This window comes from Rhinopithecus bieti, unplaced genomic scaffold (assembly GCF_001698545.2).
Source record: "Rhinopithecus bieti isolate Rb0 unplaced genomic scaffold, ASM169854v2 scaffold_41644, whole genome shotgun sequence".
NCBI classification, from domain to species: domain Eukaryota; kingdom Metazoa; phylum Chordata; class Mammalia; order Primates; family Cercopithecidae; genus Rhinopithecus; species Rhinopithecus bieti.
In genome coordinates, this window is record NW_016817838.1 from 1,427,153 (window position 1) to 1,446,327 (window position 19,175).

Below are 19,175 nucleotides of genomic sequence, written 5' to 3' on the forward strand. Positions count from 1 at the left end.
CCGTGTTAGCCAGGATGGTCTTGATCTCCTGACCTCGTGATCCGCCCGTCTCGGCCTCCCAAAGTGCTGGGATTACAGGCTTGAGCCACCGCACCAGGGCTAGGTTTTGTATTTTTAGTAGAGACGGGGTTTCACCGTGTTAGCCAGGATGGTCTCGATCTTCTGCCCTCATGATCCGCCCGTCTCGGCCTCCCAAAGTGCTGGGATTACAGGCTTGAGCCATCGCGCCCGGCCAGAAAGGCATTTTTCACGCCCAGCTCGGAAACATACTCTTCAGCTTATCACCAAGCATTCCTGATTCCCCCAGCCATGTGTGGTCTCTTCCTCTTCTGAACTGGCCATTTATCACTTGGTGTCTCAAAACTTATCCTACAAAATCCCGGCATCAGCATGTGATCCACATACCTTTTTCCTATCCTGCACAGAACTTAATATAGCTTAATACACATAATAGGTACTCGATTCAATAAATAGGTAGATATGCAGGAAAGATTTCCCGTTTTCATTTTATTTACAGCTACTTATTACATATTCAGCACAACAGCAATAGAGCTGACAGAAAACACTAAGGCTTTTCTTTTTTTTTTTTTTTTGAGACGGAGTCTCGCTGTGTCGCCCAGGCTGGAGTGCAGTGGCCGGATCTCAGCTCACTGCAAGCTCCGCCTCCCGGGTTCACGCCATTCTCCCGCTTCCGCCTCCGTGTAGCTGGGACTACAGGCGCCCGCCACCACGTCCGGCTAATTTTTTGTATTTTTAGTAGAGAGGGGGTTTCACCATGTTAGCCAGGATGGTCTTGATCTCCTGACCTCGTGATCCACCCGCCTCGGCCTCCCAAAGTGCTGGGATTACAAGCTTGAGCCACCGCGCCCAGCCCACTAAGGCTTTTCTAGTGCTGTGATCCAAGCTAAGATGAACTCCTGTCACTATAACTGATGTCACATATAAGGTCCAGGACACAGACAGGATGGACGTGTACACCCACTGAGAACTATGAAGTTTTCCATCCCAAAGTAATCTAACAACACAAAATTATTGCAGGAATCTTCGAGAACCACCCTGTATTGGTTTTTCATCTAAACCTCATGAAAACTCAACAGGGAAAAGAGAAAAGCAAATTTCTTCTATCACAATTCCTAATTGGAGACCTGATATGTCTACATCCACTGGCATTACTAAGTCTCATAAAAGGGTGCTCGCAGGCCAGGCGCAGTGGCTCATGCCTGTAATCCCAGCACTTTGGAGGTCAAGGCAGGCAGATCACTTAAGGTCAGGAGTTCGAGACCAGCCTGGCCAACATAGTGACACCTTATCTCAACTAAAAATACAAAAAAAATTAGCCAGGTCTGGTGGCATGCACCTGTAGTCCCAGCTACTTGGGAGGCTGAGGCAGGAGAATCACTTGAACCCAGGTGGAGGCTTCAGTGAGTAGAGATTGCACCACTGCACTCCAGTGGGCAACAAAGCGAGACTCCATTTCAAAAAAAAAAAAGCCGGGTGTGGTGGTTCACACCTGTAATCCTAGCACTTTGGGAGGCCAAGGCGGGGGGATCACCTGAAGTCAGGAGAGTTCAAGACCAGCCTGGCCAACATGGTGAAACCTTGTCTCTACTAAAATACAAAAATTAGCCAGACATGATGGCGGGCGCCTGTAATCCCAGCTACTCAGGGGGCTGAGACGGGAGAATCTCTTGAACCTGGGAGACAGTGGTTGCAGTGAGATCGCGCCACTGCACTCCAGCCTGGGCAGCTGTTCAGTTTTTTGTATTTTTTAGTAGAGACGGGGTTTCACCATGTTAGCCAGGATGGTCTCAATCTCCTGACCTCGTGATCCGCCCGTCTCGGCCTCCCAAAGTGCTGGGATTACAGGCTTGAGCCACCACATCCAGCCGGTTTTTTTTTTTTTTTTTTTTTTTGAGATGGAGTCTCACACTATTACCCAGGCTGGAGTGCAGTAGTGCGATATTGGCTCACCACAACCTCTGCTTCGTAGGTTCAAGCAATTCTGCTGCCTCAGTCTCCTGAATAACTGGGATTACAGACGTGTGCCACGATGCCAGCTAAATTTTTTTTTTTGTATTTTTAGTAGAGACAGGGTTTTACCATGTTGGCCAGGCTGGTCTCGAACTCCTGACCTCAAGTGATCTGCCCACCTCAGCCTCCCAAAGTGCTGGGATTACAGGCATAAGCCACCACGCCCGGCCTTAAAAAACATTTAAGCAGTCCCCTACTAAGCCTATTTAGGTTCTTCTTGAGTGTATATATACTTTTATATATATAATTATAGAGACCAATAAACCAAAATAAAAATAAACAACTGGCCAGACACAGTGGCTCATACCTGTAATCCCAGCACTTTGGGAGGCACATCACTTGAGCTCAGGAGTTCAAAACCAGCCTGGCAACATGGTGAAACCCAGTCTCTACCAAAAAGCCAGGTACAGTGGCGCACGCCTGTGGTCCCAACTACTTGGGAGACTGAGGTGAGAGGATCCATTGAGCCTGGGAGGAGGAGGTTGCAGTGAGCCAAGATCATGCCACTGCACTCTAGCCTGGGTGACAGAGTGAGGCCCTGTCTCAAAAATAAAATAAAATAAAATAAAATAAAATACAATAAACAACTAAACATAAACAACTTTCAACTTCTACCATCCTGGACTAAGTCCTTGTTACTTCTTACCCAAACTTCAGCAGTATCCTCCAAATTCCTCTAGCCTGTCAGGATACTACACACTCTCAAATAACCGCTAATGGGTTAATCTTCTTAAGAGATACCTCCCATGACAACAAATTCCAACAACATAGCACTAGTTTACCCTCCTAAACTCACCTTCAACTCTGGGGAATAGTCTACACTTTAGCCAAATTGAATTACTCCCTATGTAGTAAAGAATCTTGGTCAGGTGCGGTAGCTCATGCCTGTAATCCCAACACGGTAAAACCCCGTCTCTACTAAAACTACAAAAAAAATTAGCCGTGGTTGGTGGCACACACCTGTAATTCAGCTACTTGAAAGGCTGAGGCAGGAGAATCGCTTGAACCCAGGAGGCAGAGGTCGCAGTGAGCCAAGATCGCACCATTGGACTCCAGCCCAGGCGAAGTTTTTTTGAAACCCCATCAAAAAAAAAAAAAAAAAAAAATCTTACCCAAGGAGAGGCCTGGCAGCTCCTGAGAGATAATCTCTAAATCCTTGGAATGTCCCACCTGATAGCAGTGTTGTTTTGTTTTGTTTTTTAACCTGGGAGCCTTGGGCCACACCAAATAATCTATGCTAACAATGTGATTTATGGAGGGGTCTTTAGGCCATGCATTATCAGCATGACCTCTATAAGGGCTGAAAACTAAGGTCAGCCAGGAAGGTAAGTCAACCACATGTATGTGACGGAACCCCCAAAACAACTCTGGACATCAAGGCTCAGGTAAGCTTCCATGATTGGCAGTATTCTGTGCGTACTGTTACATATCACTGCTAAGAGCAGTTGGCATTGTCTAATTCTTCACTGGGAGAGTACACTGGAAGATTCAGGCTTGGGATTCTCCTAGACTTGGCTCTCTATGCCCCTGCCATTGGCTGATTTTCATTTGTGTCTCCTCACTGCAATAAACTGTAACCATAGCAGCTTTCGGTGACTTCTGTGAGTACTTCTAGCAAATTATGAAACCTGAGAATGGTTTTGGGGACCTCCAAACTTGCAGTTGGTGTCAAAAATTATGGTGGTCTTCGAGACTCCTTAACTTTTATTTCGTGTTTCACAAACATCCCTTATACTTCCTGCTTCTGTGGCACTATTCATATTGTCCCACTGCACTCCCATTGCTTTCCAACAAAATCTGGCCCTTCGTTTAAGGTCTAACTCTTCCACAAAGAGTCTTTCTTTTCATTTTAACAGCTTTATTAAGATACAATTCACATACCATAAAATTTGCCCATTTAAGTATACAGTTAAGTTTTAGTATACTTATGAAGTTGTGTAATTATCACCAAATCTAATTTTAGAACAGTTATCATTTCCCCCAAAAGAAACCCTCTAGCCTTAGCAGTCATTCCGGATCACTCCCATCCCACCCCAGGCCCAGGAAATCACTGACTTTCTTTTCTACAGATTTGCCTATTCTGGGTCTTTTATGTATCATACAATATCTGGTCTTTTGTGACTGGCTTCTTTTACTCAGCCTGATGTTTGGAGGTCCATCCATGTTGTAGCATGTATCAATACTTCATTCCTTTATATTGCCAAATAATATTCCATTGTATAGATATATCATTTTGTGTTATTTTGTTTGTTTGTTTGTTTGAGACATGGTCTCACTCTGTCACCCAGGCTGGAGTGCAGTTACACGATCTTGGCTCACTGCAACCTCCGCCTCCTGGGTTCAAGCGATTCTTCTGCCTCAGCCTCCTAAGTAGCTGGGGTTACAGGTGCCTGTCACCATGCCTGGCTAAGTTTTGCATTTTTTTTTTAGTAGAGGCAGGGTTTCACCATGTTGGCCAGGCTGGTCACAAACTCCTGACCTCAAGTGATTCACCCACCTCATCCTCCCAAAGTGCTGGGATTACAGGTGTGAGCCACTGCACTCGGCCCTAGATACACCATTTTGGTTACCAATTGATGTTCATCAGTTGATGACTACTTGGATTGTTGCCACTTTTTGGCTATTATGAGAAATGCTAAGAACATTTGTGTGCAAGTTTTCATGCATACATATGTTTTCCTATCTCTTGGGGGTACATACTTAAATGGGCAAATTTTATGGTATATAAATCATATCTCAATAAAGCAAATTTTATGGTATATGAATCATATCTCACTTCAGTCTGGGTGACAAATTGAGACCCTGATTCTAAAAAAAAAAAAAATTGACCATAAATGTAAGGGTTTACTTCTGGACTTTCAATTCCTTTGGTCTATAATATGTCTATCTTTATGACAGTATCAAACCATCTTAAGTACTTTTACTGTATAGTAATTTTGAAATCAGTACATGTGATTCCTCCAACATTGTTACTCTTCAAGCTTGTTTTGGCTTTTCTGGATCCCTCAAATGTCATGAATTTCTGGATCAGACTCAGTATCTGCAAAAAGGACAAGTGAGATGTTGATAGGGATTGCACTGATTCTGTAGATCAGTTGGAGAGTATTCCTATCTTAAGATTAAGTCTTCTGATCAATTTACATTTTTAATTTATTTCAATGAGTTTTATAGTTTCCAGTGTATGTCTTGCAATGTTTTGTTAAATTTATGCCTAAGTATTTTATTCTATTTGATTCTACTGTAAATGAAATTATTTCCTTAGCTTCATTTTTTGGATAAAATTCTACCGTATAGAAGTATAATTGATTTTTGTATCCTGTCACATTGCTGAACTCATTTTTTCTAATTTTTTAAGTGGATTCCTTGGGATTTTCTATATAAAAGATCATATTTTCTCCAGACAGGTAATTTTACTTCTTCCTTTCAATCTGGATATCTTTTATTTCTTTTTCTTGCTAAATTTCCCTAGATAAAATCTCTAGTGCAATGGTAAACAGAGTGGCAAGATCTTTGTCTTGTTGCTGATCTTAGGAGTGGAAACATTCGGTCTTCTTAAGTATGATGTTAACTGGGTTTTCACAGATGCCCTTTGTGAGGCTGAGAAAATTCCCTTTTATTCCTGGTTTGTTGAGTGTTTTAATCACAAAATGATGCAGTCAAAATGCTTTTTCTGTGTCTATTGAGATGATTATGTGGTTTTTGTATTTTATGCTATTACTACGGTATATTAATTGGTTTTCAAATTTAAACCAACCTTGCATTCCTAAGATAAATTCCTCTTAGTCATGATTTATAATCCTTTTTATGTGTTGCTAGATTTGGTTTGCTTGCCTTTTGTTGAGTATTTTTGTAACTGTATTCATAAAGGATACTGGCCCATAATTTTCTTTTCTTGTGATATCTTGAGTCTAGTTTTAGTATCAGAGTAACACTGGCCTCAAAATGAGTTGGAAAATGTTCTCTCCTCTTCTATTTTATTTTTTTGGGAGAGTCTGAAGGATTGGTATAATTCTTTAAATGTTTGGTAGAATTCACCAGTGAAACTATCTGGACCTGGACTTTCCTTTGCAGGAAGTTTTAAAATTACTAATTCAATCTCTTTGTTATAGGTCTATAGACCAAAGGGATTGAACTGAAAGTCCAGAAGTAAACCCTTACATTTACAGTCAGTTGATTTTTATCTATTTCTTCTTGAGACAAGTTTGGTAGTCTGTGACTTCCTAGGAATTTGTCCATTTCATCTAAGTTATCTAAATATGTTAGCATACAGTTGTTTATAGTATTATCTTATAATTCTTTTATCTCTTTTTATTTTCTTTTTTGAGATGTAGTCTCACTCTGTCACCCAGGCTGGAGTGCAATGGCACAATCTCGGCTCACCTCAACCTCTTTCTCCCCAGTTCAAGTGATTCTCCTGCCTCAGCCTCCTGAGTAGCTGGGACTACAGGCGCACGGCACCATGCCTGGCTAATTTTTGTATTTTTAGTAGAGATGGGGTTTTTTGAGCCACTTCACCTAGCCTCTTGGTGACTGATTGATTGAGACAGGGTCTCACTGTGTTACCCAGGCTGAAGTGCAGTGGCTCAATCACCACTCAATGCAGCCTCAACCTCCCTGGGTTCAGTGATCCTTACACCTCAGCCTCCTGAGTAGCTGGAACTACAGGCATGCACCACCACACTAGGCTAATTTTTCTAATTTTTGGTAGAGACAGGGTCTCCCTATGTTGCCCAGGCTGGTCTTGAACTCCTGGGCTCAAGGGATCCTCCCACCTCAGCCTCCTAAAATGCTGGGATTATACGTGTGAGCCACTGCACTCTCTTTTATTCTTGATCAGTCTAGCTAAAGTTGTGTTGAGTTTGTTGATCTTTGCAAAGAACCAACTTTTGATCTTCATTTTTTTTCTTTACTATTTATTTTCACTCCAAATTGTATTATTTCCTTCCTTCTGGTTACTATGGGTTTAGATTGCTCTTCTTTTTCTAGTTTCTAAAGGTAGAAGATTAGGTTATTTGAGATTCTTTTTTTTTTTTTGGAGACGGGAGTTTCACTCTTGTTGCCCAGGCTGGAGTACAATGGCACAATCTTGGCTCACTGCAACCTCTGCCTACTGGGTTCAAGCAGTTCTCCTGTCTCAGCCTCCTGAGTAGCTAGATTACAGATGCCCGCCACCACGCCCAGCTAATTTTGGTATTTTTAGTAGAGATAGGGTTTCACCATGTTGGCCAGGTTGGTTTCAAACTCCTGACCTCAGGTGATCCACCCACCTCAGCCTCCCAAAATGTTGGGATTACAGGTGTGAGCCACTGTGCCTGGCTGAGATTATTTTTAATAAAAGCATTTACAGCTATAAATATCCCTCTTAGCATAGTGTTAGTTGCATCCCATAAATCTTGGTGCATTGTGTTTTTCTTTTCATTTATCTCAAAGTACTTTCTATTATAATTTTCCTTTTGATTTCTTCTTTGACCCTTGGTTATTTAGAAATGTGCTGTTTAATTTCAACCTATTTGTACTTTTTCTTCTGTTACTGATTTCTACTTTCATTCCATTATGGAGAATATACTTTGTATGATTTCCATCTTTCTAAATTTATTGAGATTGTTTTGTGACCTAGTATTTGTGGAGAATGTTCCATGTGTCATGGAGAAAACTACGTATTCTGCTGTTGTTGAGTAGACTGTTCTATATTTTTGTCTGTTAGGTCTACCTGGTTTATAGTATTGTTCAAGTCTTTTTTCCTTGTTGATATCCATAATTGAAAGCGGGTATTAAAGTCTCCAAATATTGTTCACAAAATCATTCTTAACATTAGCTGTATTAGTGTTGTATTGCTGTGTAATAAATTACCACAAAACTTAGAAGCTTAAAACAATAAACATTCGGCCAGCGTGGTGGCTCATGCCTGTAATCCCATCACTTTGGGTGGCTGAGGCAAACGGATCACCTGAGGTCAGGAGGAGTTTGAGAACAGCCTGACCAACATGGTGAAACCTCGTCTCTACTAAAAATACCAAAATTAGCCAGGTGTGGTGGTGGGCGCCTGTAATCCCAGCTACTCAGGAGGCTGAGGCAGGAGAATCGTTTGAACCCATGAGTCGAAGGTTGTAGTGAGCTGAGATCGTGCCACTGCACCCCAGCCTGGGTGACAGAGCAAGACTCTGTCTCAAAAACCAAACAAAGGCTGGGCGCGGTGGCTTAAGCCTGTAATCCCGGCACTTTGGGACGCTGAGACGGGTGGATCACGAGGTCAGGAGATTGAGACCATCCTGGCTAACACGGTGAAACCCCGTCTCTACTAAAAAATACAAAAAACTAGCCGGGCGAGGTGGCGGGCGCCTGTAGTCCCAGCTACTCAGGAGGCTGAGGCAGCAGAATGGCGTAAACCCGGGAGGCGGAGCTTGCAGTGAGCTGAGATCCGGCCACTGCACTCCAGCCTGGGTGACAGAGCGAGACTCCATCTCAAAAAAACAAACAAACAAACAAACAAAAACAAAACAAAACATAAACATTCATCTCACACAGTTTCTCACGGTGGTTAGCTTGGTGGTTATGGCTCAGGGTCTCTCATGAGGTTGCATTCATGATGTTGGCTCAGGCTAGAATCATCTGAAGCCTTAACTGGGGCTGAAGGATCCACCTCCAAGATGGCTCACTAACATGGCTGTGAGCAGGCTGCATGTAGCAACGTGGAAGCTAGCTTTTCCCAGAGTGAGCAATCAAAAGAGGTCATAATGCCATTTATGACCCAATCTGAAAAAAATCACACACCATCAGTTCCCGCAATATTCTGCTCATTAGAGGCAAGTTACAGCCGGGTGCAGTGGCTCACGCCTGTAATCCCTCTGGGAGGCCAAGGCTGGTGGATCACCTGAGGTCAGGAGTTTGAGACCAGCCTCACCAACATGATGAAACCCCGCCTCTACTAAAAATACAAAAATTAGCCAGGCATAGTGATGCATGCCTATAATCCCAGTTACTCGTAAGGTGAGGCAGGAGAACTGCTTAAACCTGGGAGGTAGAGGTTGCAGTGAGCCGAGATCACGCCACTGCACTCCAGTCTGGGCAATAGAGTGAGACTCCATCTCAAAAAAATAAATAAATAAACAAATATATAGCAAGTTACCAAGTCCAATCCAAACATAAAGGCAGGAGAATGAAGCTCCACCTCTTGAAGGGAAGAGTGTGGACATGTTTTAAAACCATCACAGTCCACCTTCTGGCCCCAAATTACTTACATTCTTCCCATATGCAAAATATACTCCCTCCCAAAACTACAAAAATCTCATCTCTTTATAGCATTAGCTTAATATCAAAGATACTAGCATCTAAAACAGGTACATGTGAAGTCCAAAAGTGTAGCTTAAGTACAGTTCCTTTAGATCTGCAGGCCTGTGAACTAAAGACAAATTATCTTCCCTCATACATCTAACATACAATTTGGAACAGGCATAACTGTTACAGACATTCTGTTCGAAAAGGGGGAAATAAGAGGTACAAGTGGGTCACCAGTCAATGGCAATTCTGAAATCCAGCCAGGCATTTACAACTTCATGCACAGCAGGCATGCACAACTTCTGTGCATGAAGAATTTGGGTTAAGCCTAGATGGGTGGGTCTGTCTCACAGTCTAGTGAGGCTGCATTCAAAATATCAACTAGAACTGCAGTATCCAATTTCAAGATGACTCCCTCACTCACACAACTGTTGACAAAAGGCCTCAGCTCCTCACTACATGAACCTCTCCACAGAGCTGCTTGAGTGTCCTCGCACCATGACAGCTGGCTTCTCCCAAAGAGACAATGAAGCTAAAGCTGCAATGTCATTTATGACCTAGATTCAGAATTTTTTGTTTTTTAGATGGGGTCTTGCTCTATCACCCTGTCTGGAGTGCAGTGGTGCAACCTTGGCTCACTGAAACCTCCATCTTCCGGCTTCAAGCAATTCTCCTGCCTCAGCCTCCTGAGTAGCTGGGATTATAGGCACCCGTCACCAAGCCTGGCTAATTTTTCTATTTTTAGCAGAGATAGGGTTTCACCATGTTGGCCAGGCTTAGACTCAGAATTCTAACACTATAACCTACCACATTCTAGTCATCGGAGTCACTAAATACTGTCTGTGCTCAAAGAAAGGGGAATTAAGTTCTATCTTTTAGAAGGAAAAGTACTGAAGAATTTGTGGACATATATTAAAACTGCCACACTCCTCCACCCATGATAAACTTTTTTTATTTTTTGTGGAGTTGGGGTCTCATTATGTTGCCCAGGCTGGTCCCAAATTCCTGGCCTCAAGTGATCCTCCAGCCTCAGCTTCCCAAAGTACTGAGATTACAGGCACGAGCCACAGCCCTATTTATTTTTTTTTAAACAAACATATATTACTTTCATAATATAAAAACAAAATGACTAGTATACATACAAGGCCTAAGTAATGAGGCCAAATGGATAGTTCAAATTAGGAGAGAAGCAAACTCACTCCAAACATAGACCACTATTGTGTACTGGCCAGACTACAAACTACTTATTCTCTCATAAATAGCAAACAATTCTGTGTAGAGATCAAGTGGGAAGAGGCATGTTTTCAAAAACACAGCCACTAGCTACTGCCCATCCATCCCTGACATTAAATCTCAAAGGACTGTACGCCTGTTGGATAGCCACTCTAGGAAGAGGCACCTTGTGAAAGGGAATCTTTAGTACTCTTCTCTGGGTTGGAAGTCAGAGTAATAGATAATAGTCAGGAACCAAAGATTTTAACGAGTATCTTTGGGAATCAAGTAACAAGAAGGAGAAATGGTGTTAGTAAGTATGGTCATAAGGTCCATGCCTCCAGAAATCAGAGATGTTGGAGGATTCCATACCTGCCATGCACTACATCAACAAGACAAATGTGGCCGGGCACGGTGGCTCAAGCCTGTAATCCCAGCACTTTGGGAGGCCGAGACGGGCAGATCACGAGGTCAGGAGATCGAGACCATCCTGGCTAATACGGTGAAACCATGTCTCTACTTAAAATACAAAAAACTAGCCGGGCAACGAGGCGGGCGCCTGTAGTCCCAGCTACTCGGGAGGCTGAGGCAGGAGAATGGTGTAAACCCAGGAGGCGGAGCTTGCAGTGAGCTGAGATCCGGCCACTGCACTCCAGCCTGGGTGACAGAGCAAGACTCCGTCTCAAAAAAAAAAAAAAAAAACAAGACAAATGTTTTCATCATAACACTGCCAGGGAAAAAGGTAGGATTTGGGGGTATAAGAATTATAGACAGACCAAGCACAGTGGCTCATGCCTGTAATCCCAGCACTTTGGGTGGCTGAGGCAGGTGGATAACTTGAGGCCAGGAGTTCGAGAACAGCCTGGTCAACATGGGGAAACCCTGTCTCTACTAAAAATACAAAAATTAGCCAGGTGTGATGGCACATGCCTGTAATCCTAGCTACTCGGGAGGCTGAGGCAGAGGCTGCAGTGACCTGAGATCACACCACTACACTCCAGCGTGAGTGACAGAGCAAGACTCCAAACAAAAAAACAGAATTAGGCCGGGCATGGTGGTTCACACCTGTAATCCCAGGACACTAAGGCAGGCAGATCACCTGAGGTTGGGAGTTCAAGACCAACCTGACCAACATGGAGAAACCCCGTCTCTACTAAAAATACAAAATTACCAGGGCAAGGTGGTGCATGCCTGTAATCCCAGCTACTCGGAAGGTTGAGGCAGGGGAATTGCTTGAACCCAGGAGGTGGAGGTTGCAGTGAGCCAAGATTGCACCATTGCACTCCAGCCTGGGCAACAAGAGGGAGACTCCTTTTCAAAAAACAAAACAGAATTATAGACAGAGAGACAACTATTGGCTCTCCTCTTCCCTGTGGAATATTCCCTTTCTCTCTCTCCTGAACTCTTCCTAATTCTATTTTTGTCTTCTTTCTAAATTATACTGGTGGCTGGGTGCAGTGGCTCACACCTGTAATTCCAGCACTTTGAGAAGCCACAGTGGGCAGATCACTTGAGCTCAGGAGTTCAAGACTAGTCTAGGCAACACAGCAAAACCCCATCTCTACGAACAAAAAATACAAAAAATGAGCTGGGCTTTGTGGTACTATGCCTGTAGTCCTAGCTACTTGGGAGGTTGAGGCAGGAGGATCACCTGGAGCCCGGGGACCGGGCTGAGGCTGTAGTTAGTTGTGATTATACCACCACATTCCAGCCTGAATGACAGAGATCCTGTCTCCAAAATTAACAAATCAAAGTAGTATACAAGTTTCCCACCCATCCCATGTCATCCAAGAATGTATTCTAAGGGTACAAACGGCATATTCCTAATTCAAGGAGTAATAAATAGCTACTGTACATTTTGATCTTTTTTTTGAGACGGAGTCTTGCTCTGTCACCCAGGTTGGAGTGCCGTGGCACGATCTCGGCTCACTGCAACCTCCACCTCCCAGGTTCAAGCAATTCTCCTGTCTCAGTCTCCCGAGTAGCTGGGATTACAGGCACCTGCCACCACGCCTGGCAAATTTTTGTATTTTTTTTTACTAGAGATGAGGTTTCGCCATGTTGGCCAGGCCGGTCTCCAGCTCCTGACCTCAGGTGATCTGCCCGCCTCGGCCTCCCAAAGCACTGGGATTACAGGCGTGAACCACCGCACCTGGCCATTTTGATAATTTTTTAAAAAATAAAACAATCGGCCAGGCACGATGGCTCACACCTGTAATCTCAGCACTTTGGGAGGCCTAGATGGGCGAATCATTTGAGGTCAGGAGAGCGAGAGCATCCTGGCTAACACAGTGAAACCCCATCTCTACTAAAAATACAAAAAATTAGCCGGGCATGGGGGTGGGCGTCTGCAGTCCCAGCTACTCGGGAGGCTGAGGCAGGAGAATGGCGTGAATCCGGGTGCAGGGAGCCGAGATCGCGCCACTGCACTCCGGCCTGGGCAACAGAGCAAGACTCCGTCTAAAAATAATAATAATAAATAATAATAAAACGATCAAATTTTTCATCTATAAAACCAGGATAATGACAAAATCTACTTTATTGAATTTTGGTGAGTACCTGCCATTGATGAGTCCCGGCAAAGTGCCTGATACATAGAAAGCACTCAATAAAGGTCAGGTATTGTTATTATTTATACACCTCTTTTTTTCCCTGTAAGACTGTGAGCAACTTGAGAGCAAGAATCTTGCCCCTAGTGTCTGTTTTGAGCCTGTTACCCTATGTAAAATGGGTATCATTACACTATCTACCATATAGAACTGTACCAAACAAGATAACATACCTAAAATACTTAGCACCAGCATAAGATGCTCAATAAACATGAACGATTATTATCTCACACTTTTGTTTCTTTATAGAAACTGAAGAGCATCTTGCCTAGGTGACAGACCTGAGTGTGATTTCCAGCTCCTTCTAGTTAGGCGGGCCTAGGTTAGTTCCTGAACCTCAGTTTCCTCATTTCCAGTAAGAATGACAACACATATAACGCATATTCAGCATCGAACGCAGTATCCGGCACCCAGTGCCTTGCTCAGTAGATAGGAGGCCAGCTCCCCTTCCCATAGCTTCTACTTTTCCCCTCAGAGTTACCGGTTCTTGGCAGGTAGATGGCCTGCAACTTGGCAAATTGGGTGGAAACAGACCCTGGGGTGAGAATTTCCCAAATTTGCATTCGCATGCATCTCCCAATGCTCCAGCATCTACTAGGACGTCTCGCGGGGACTCCGGCCTCCTTGGGAGCTTGCTCAGTTAAACTGCTCCGGGCGAACTTTCCCTCCGCCTCTCCCACACCTGAACCCTCGCCGCCCGTCCCGGCGCACCGCTTCTCCACACCCCTCAGCACGCTCCTTTCTTCCGTCCCTCCCACCCTCTCCAAGCCCCATTTTTCAACCTTCTTCAGACCCCAATCCCTCTTGCCCGTGAATCCCCAATGCTGTTCCCTCTGTCCCTGACTTCACTTCCAGCACCTTCGGGTGTCCCCCAAACTCCTCCCGTCCTACTCCTCCCGTCTTACGCCTCCAGGCCCTACCTGGTCCCCAACGCCCTCTCATCCCCCAGCGTCCCACCTGCACTTTCCGCCTCTTCAGCGCCGCCGCGTCCAGCCACACGCCGCAGGCCTCCTCCTCGGGGCCTGTCCGCCTCATGGCCGCTGAGGGAACCAAGCCGGCAGGACGCCAGCTCAGGATCCCGACACCTCAGCAAACGCCAGAACTACTGCCGCCGACGTTCGAATCTCGCGCCAACGCTGGGGGCGGGGCTACGTCGCGACTGCCCCGGGCGCCAGCCCCGCCCCGGCAAGGTCCCCGCCCCCGGCAAGGCCAGCTCCCTTCGCTGTGCCCCGCCCACTCACTAACCTTCGCCGCGCGTCCTTGAGTGCTTGCGGCGCCTTTCCCTGCGCCAAGGAGTGCGTTTTCTTTCTGATCTGTTCATTCAAGAGCGGATTTCGGAAACTGCTGTGTGAACAGTTCTCGACAGCCTCAGAAACGTACATTTTCTTTTTGCTGCATTGAAAACTTCTTACAGTAAATATAATAACTACCCCGGGCTTAGGAATTTGTTCGTGTCATCGCTGAATCTTCGCGATCACCCCAAGAAGGAAGCGGCTGATACGAGATCAGGCCCGTAGACTCCAGACCAGGGGTCCTCGCCCTAAGTGGTTACCAGACCACTTAGGGCGAACACTCGAGTGTGCGAACAACTTTGGTAATTTTTTTTTTTTTTTTTTTTAATGTAAGCGTAACTACGAAGCCACATGGAAGAGGATTTTGAAGAGGTTAAAATTTGGGGTCCAAAACTAGCTTTCAGTCCTGCTTTCACTGTTTACTGTGTCTTGGATTTTAAAAGAGGATCAAATGAGGTTTGTGAAAGTACTTTGTGAATTCAGAAAACCCCTTGGAAATGCAAAAATGCTGGCACTCCACCCATCCTTCCGTCCCTAACCACAATCTACATAGATGGAATATATGTATATTATATGTAATTTTTACATATTGTATATATATAAAAAACAAATTTTTTTGAGACGGAGTTTCACTGTCACTTAGGCTGGAGTGCAGTGGCACGATCTCAGCTCACTGCAGCCCCGCCTCCTGGGTTCAAGCGATTCTTCCGCCTCAGCCTCCCTAGTAACTGAAAGTACAGGCACACGCCACCACACCCAGCTAATTTTTGTATTTTTAGTAGAGATGGGGTTTCACCATATTGGCCAGGCTGGTGTCGAACTCCTGACCTCGTGATCCGCCCGCCTTGGCCTCCCAAAGTGCTGGTTTTACAGGCGTGAGCTACCGTGCCCGGTCAAAAATTTTTTAATTTTTTTTTGGCGGGGGGAGGATCAGAAGCTCAGCCACCTCTTGCCCAGTCTGCAGCAGGTCAGCCAGAAGCCTCACCCAGCTCTGCAGCCAGAGCCTGTCTTCACTGTGGACAGAGCCATTTCGTTTTGTCACCCAGGCACAATCTGGGCTCACTGCAACCTCAACTTCCTGGGGTCACGTGATCCTCCCACCTCAGCCTTCCAAGTAGCTGGGACTATAGGTGTGCACCACCACACCTGGCTAATTTTGTGTTTTTAGTAGAGATGGATTTTCGCCATATTGGCCAGACTGGTCTCAAACTCCTGCCCTCAGCTGATCCGCCTGCCTCAGCCTCCCAAAGTGCTGGGATTACAGGCGTGAGCCACTGCACCTGGCCTATATCAAAATATTTATATACACATATTTTACGTGTGTGTATTTCGTAAGGTCCCCCACGATATTTTAGCAGTGAAGTGAAATTTCTAATTAATTTGGGTTTTCTTATCTTCCCAATTTTCCTTCATTGTATATATATTGCTGTGTACTATGGAAAAAGCAATATTATAAAAGTTAACATAACATACTCCTTTGGTGCGCATGCGAGGGGGCTCAATATGCATGGTGGAGTGTGCATGCCTCTGCCCCTCCAGTAAAACAAAAAAAACCCTCCTTAATTGAAGAACGAACAAAAGTCTTTGTCAGATTATAAAGTGGGATTATATATATTTTAAACACATTATTTTAACTACTTCTAGAACGTTAGTAATAAAACTGCCCCCTACTCCCTTACCAAACAAATTTTGTATATATAGATATGGTATATAAGGCCCCAACCCCATCCCCCAGCAAAGATAAAACAAGAACTGCTCCCTCCACCCTATGTCCACTCCCAGGGGCCCCAGCTTCCTCCGAAAACCTCCTCCAGTAATGTGAGCAGGGGCCCCTCCCTGAACAGGAGACAAAAAACAAAGAGGCGGCTACTGTCACAGTCACTTTATTGCATCCAGGCCATAATCCAGACCACCCCAGCCCCAGCCCCACTTTTCCTTCCGCACCTCTGGGTCTCTGCACAAGTTTCCCTCTGCCTGGAATGCCCTTCCTATTCTCCATCTGCAAACTCCTATTCACACTCCCCAACCCAAGACCCTGAGGGTCCCAGGCAGCACAGGTTAATCCCTCCTCAGCACTTCTCTTGACAGTTCATTCTGGTATCAAAGCCTTTGTCGGCCAGGCATGATGGCTCATGCCTGTAATCCCAGCACTTTGGGAGGCCAAGGCGGGCGGATCACCTGATGTCAGGAGTTCGAGACCAGCCTGACCAACATGGAGAAACCCCATCTCTACTAAAAATACAGAAAATTAGCCAGGCATGGTGGCACATGCCTGTAATTCCAGCTACTCGGGAGGCTGAGGCAGGAAAATCACTTGAACCCGGGAGGCAGAGGTTGCAGTGAGCCGATATTGCACCATTGCACTCCAGCCTAGCCAACAAGAGCGAAACTCCTTCTCAAAAAAAAAAAAAAAAAAGTCTTTGTCATCTTGCATTGATCCACAGGGCCCAGCGGTGACCTGCCTCTGAGCAGAGGCCCAGGCCATTTATCCATTCAACACTGAATGGATAAATGAATCCTTAACAAGGGAACCAGGAAAGACGCTGGAAACAGGCTGTGTGGGACAAAGAAGCCAGAGCTAGAAGATCTGGGGCTCACTGTCTGGGATGGTGACTGAAGGGGTATGAAGCACTGGATGGGACCCATTTCTATCTGGCACAGTCTACTACCTTTGGGGTCTCTCTGCAGCACCAACACTTGTGGCTGGGCTTCAAGGGACAGTAAGATCCTGCATACATTTTGGGCCTGCCCCTTCCGCATCCAGCAATGAAATCTGAGTAGAAATGGGTTGCCAAGGCCTACCCTGGCTCAGCTCAAATCTGACTCTAGCCTAAGTCTCACCTCCTGCCTAGACAATCTAGAAGCCCCAATCCTCATCAAGCTGATCCCCAGCCTCACCCCAGTGAGTGGCAGTGGAGGGGCAAGCTGGAGTGGCTCACACCTTTAACTCTTTCCCTCTCCCTGGACAAGGAACTGAGGCAGGCCCCGAAGTGGACCCCAGCAACTCCCAGCCAATCCCTAAATCCAAGAATTGGCCAGTGACGCCCTTGAGTTGAGTCGTGCACAGAGAGTCACTGTGGGCCAGACACACACAACTTTACCAGGACTTGTTCCCACCTGGAGCCAAGCCCAGACCCCTGTCCCCCCACAATACCTCCCTCCCTACTAGATGTCACCCCCCTTCACTTGGTCTTCTGATCAAGTTTGCGCTGTACCAGCTGGCTCAGGAGGAACGCAGTGAGGATGCTGCTGCCCACCGTGAGCAGGAAGAGACCAGAAAAGTTGTGAGGCCAGTGCGTGTGCAGAGGCTCATAGATGGGCCGTCGGGCCTCATAGTCCAGTGCCACAGCCTCCAGCTGAGCCAGCGTACACAGCACCAAGAAGATGTGGAAAAGTTGGTGGCCCTGCCCGAAGACATGGCAGCTGCCAGGGAACCAGCGCTCGGGCATGAAGGTAGAGAAGAAGGCAGCAGCCAGCAGAAAGAAGACCACCTGGCACTTGTGGTAGAGAAGAGCTGGGTCATCCATGGCGGGGTCGGAGGACACGAAGATACGATGCAACACAGGACTGATGTCCAGTGCGTAGGCCAGGGCAGAGGGCACTTCCTGGCATGTGCGGCCCAGCAGGCCTGGTTTCTGGATGTACTTGTTATAGCAGGAGCCAGTGCAGGAAAGCCAGGCGAGAAAGGCAGCCATCGGCAGAAAAATGGCCTGCACCTGGGCATGCCAGGAGGGTTCGATAGCATAGTAGAAGTGTGCCAAGGCACTGCCAAACTGGTACACGGCCACCCCCACGTAGTCCAGGAAGAAGAAGCTGTAATGCCAGAACTCGGACTTGGCCTGCAGGAGATGAGCCAAGGCACTGAAGGAGAGATAGGTGAAAGAGGCAAGGACAATGATGAAGAGGGGCAGGGCGTGTGGGTCTCCCCAGAAGTCCACAGTCTCCACAAAGAGGGCCAGCCGCAGCAGCAGCACCAGGGCCGCCAGCAGGTGGGTCCAGACATTCACGGCCTCGTTGTGCTGCTGGAACAGTGTGCGGAAGTAGAAGCGCCAGGTCTGATGCAGCGGCCGGTAGCCCGCATAGATGTAAGGCTTCCAGAAGAGCGGTGGCACCTCAGCTCGGTCCACGGTGAAGACAGGCTCTGGCTGCAGAGATAGCTGAGGCTCCTGGATGACCTGCCGCAGACTGGGCAGGAGGTGGCTGAGCTTCTGGGCCATGGCCATGGCTGTGGGCCTTGGCAGGGAGCTGGGAGAGAGACCAGAGCAAAGTCAGGGGCCTGGTGTCCTCACCCCCATGAGCAGCAGCTGGGGCACTCTGATGTCCAAATCCTACCCTCTCCTCCCCAGTGGTCTTATCCTTACACTGGGTTTAAGAATAGAAGACTCGTCCTATGGAATTCCTCGTATCTGACCTCATGAGAGCAAGGATCCCTGATATATCCCAGGTATCTAGAACAGTGCCTGACACATAGTAGGTGCTCAATAAATGTCTGAGGAATGTATTAACTAATAAGGCTCCCCGCCTTGTTAATTTCCTTTCCGTTCCAGGCTCTACACAGCAGCACCAGCTGTTTTCTCTCCTAAAGAACAGATCTGGCCATGTGAAACACATGACTTCATGGACTCAAGCAATCCTCCTATCAGCCTCCCAAGCAGCTGGGGCCACAGGCGCATGTTCCCATGCCCAGCTGATATTTTAAAATTTATTTTTACTTTATTGTGGAGTCAGGGTCTCACTTTTTTTTTTTTTTTTTTTT

At 46.1% G+C, this 19,175-nt stretch overlaps 2 protein-coding genes across 6 annotated transcripts in view; both read right to left on the minus strand.

Annotated features, from left to right (window-relative positions):
- The window catches only part of AUNIP (aurora kinase A and ninein interacting protein), a 25,927-nt gene extending 11,664 nt beyond the window's left edge, over positions 1 to 14,263 (minus strand). For 2 of the 5 annotated variants that reach the window (XM_017856146.1, XM_017856147.1), the window contains exon 1: positions 8,553 to 8,728. Coding sequence is in view for 2 of the 5 variants with exons in the window: in XM_017856144.1 (XP_017711633.1) it covers positions 14,085 to 14,162 (78 nt within the window). In the remaining 3 variants the exon portion in view is untranslated. Of the gene's footprint in view, positions 1 to 4,980; positions 5,072 to 8,552; positions 8,729 to 14,084 lie in introns of those variants that run through there. The other 3 variants (XM_017856145.1, XM_017856144.1, XM_017856148.1) reach the window with 3 other exon arrangements.
- Positions 14,264 to 16,006: 1,743 nt separating this feature from the next.
- Positions 16,007 to 19,175, minus strand: part of PAQR7 (progestin and adipoQ receptor family member 7) — a 14,663-nt gene continuing 11,494 nt past the window's right edge. Inside the window, exon 3 of the mRNA XM_017856154.1 lies at positions 16,007 to 18,664. Within this exon, the coding sequence (XP_017711643.1) occupies positions 17,602 to 18,642 (1,041 nt within the window). The 5' untranslated portion in view covers positions 18,643 to 18,664 and the 3' untranslated portion in view covers positions 16,007 to 17,601. The remainder of the gene's footprint in view (positions 18,665 to 19,175) is intronic.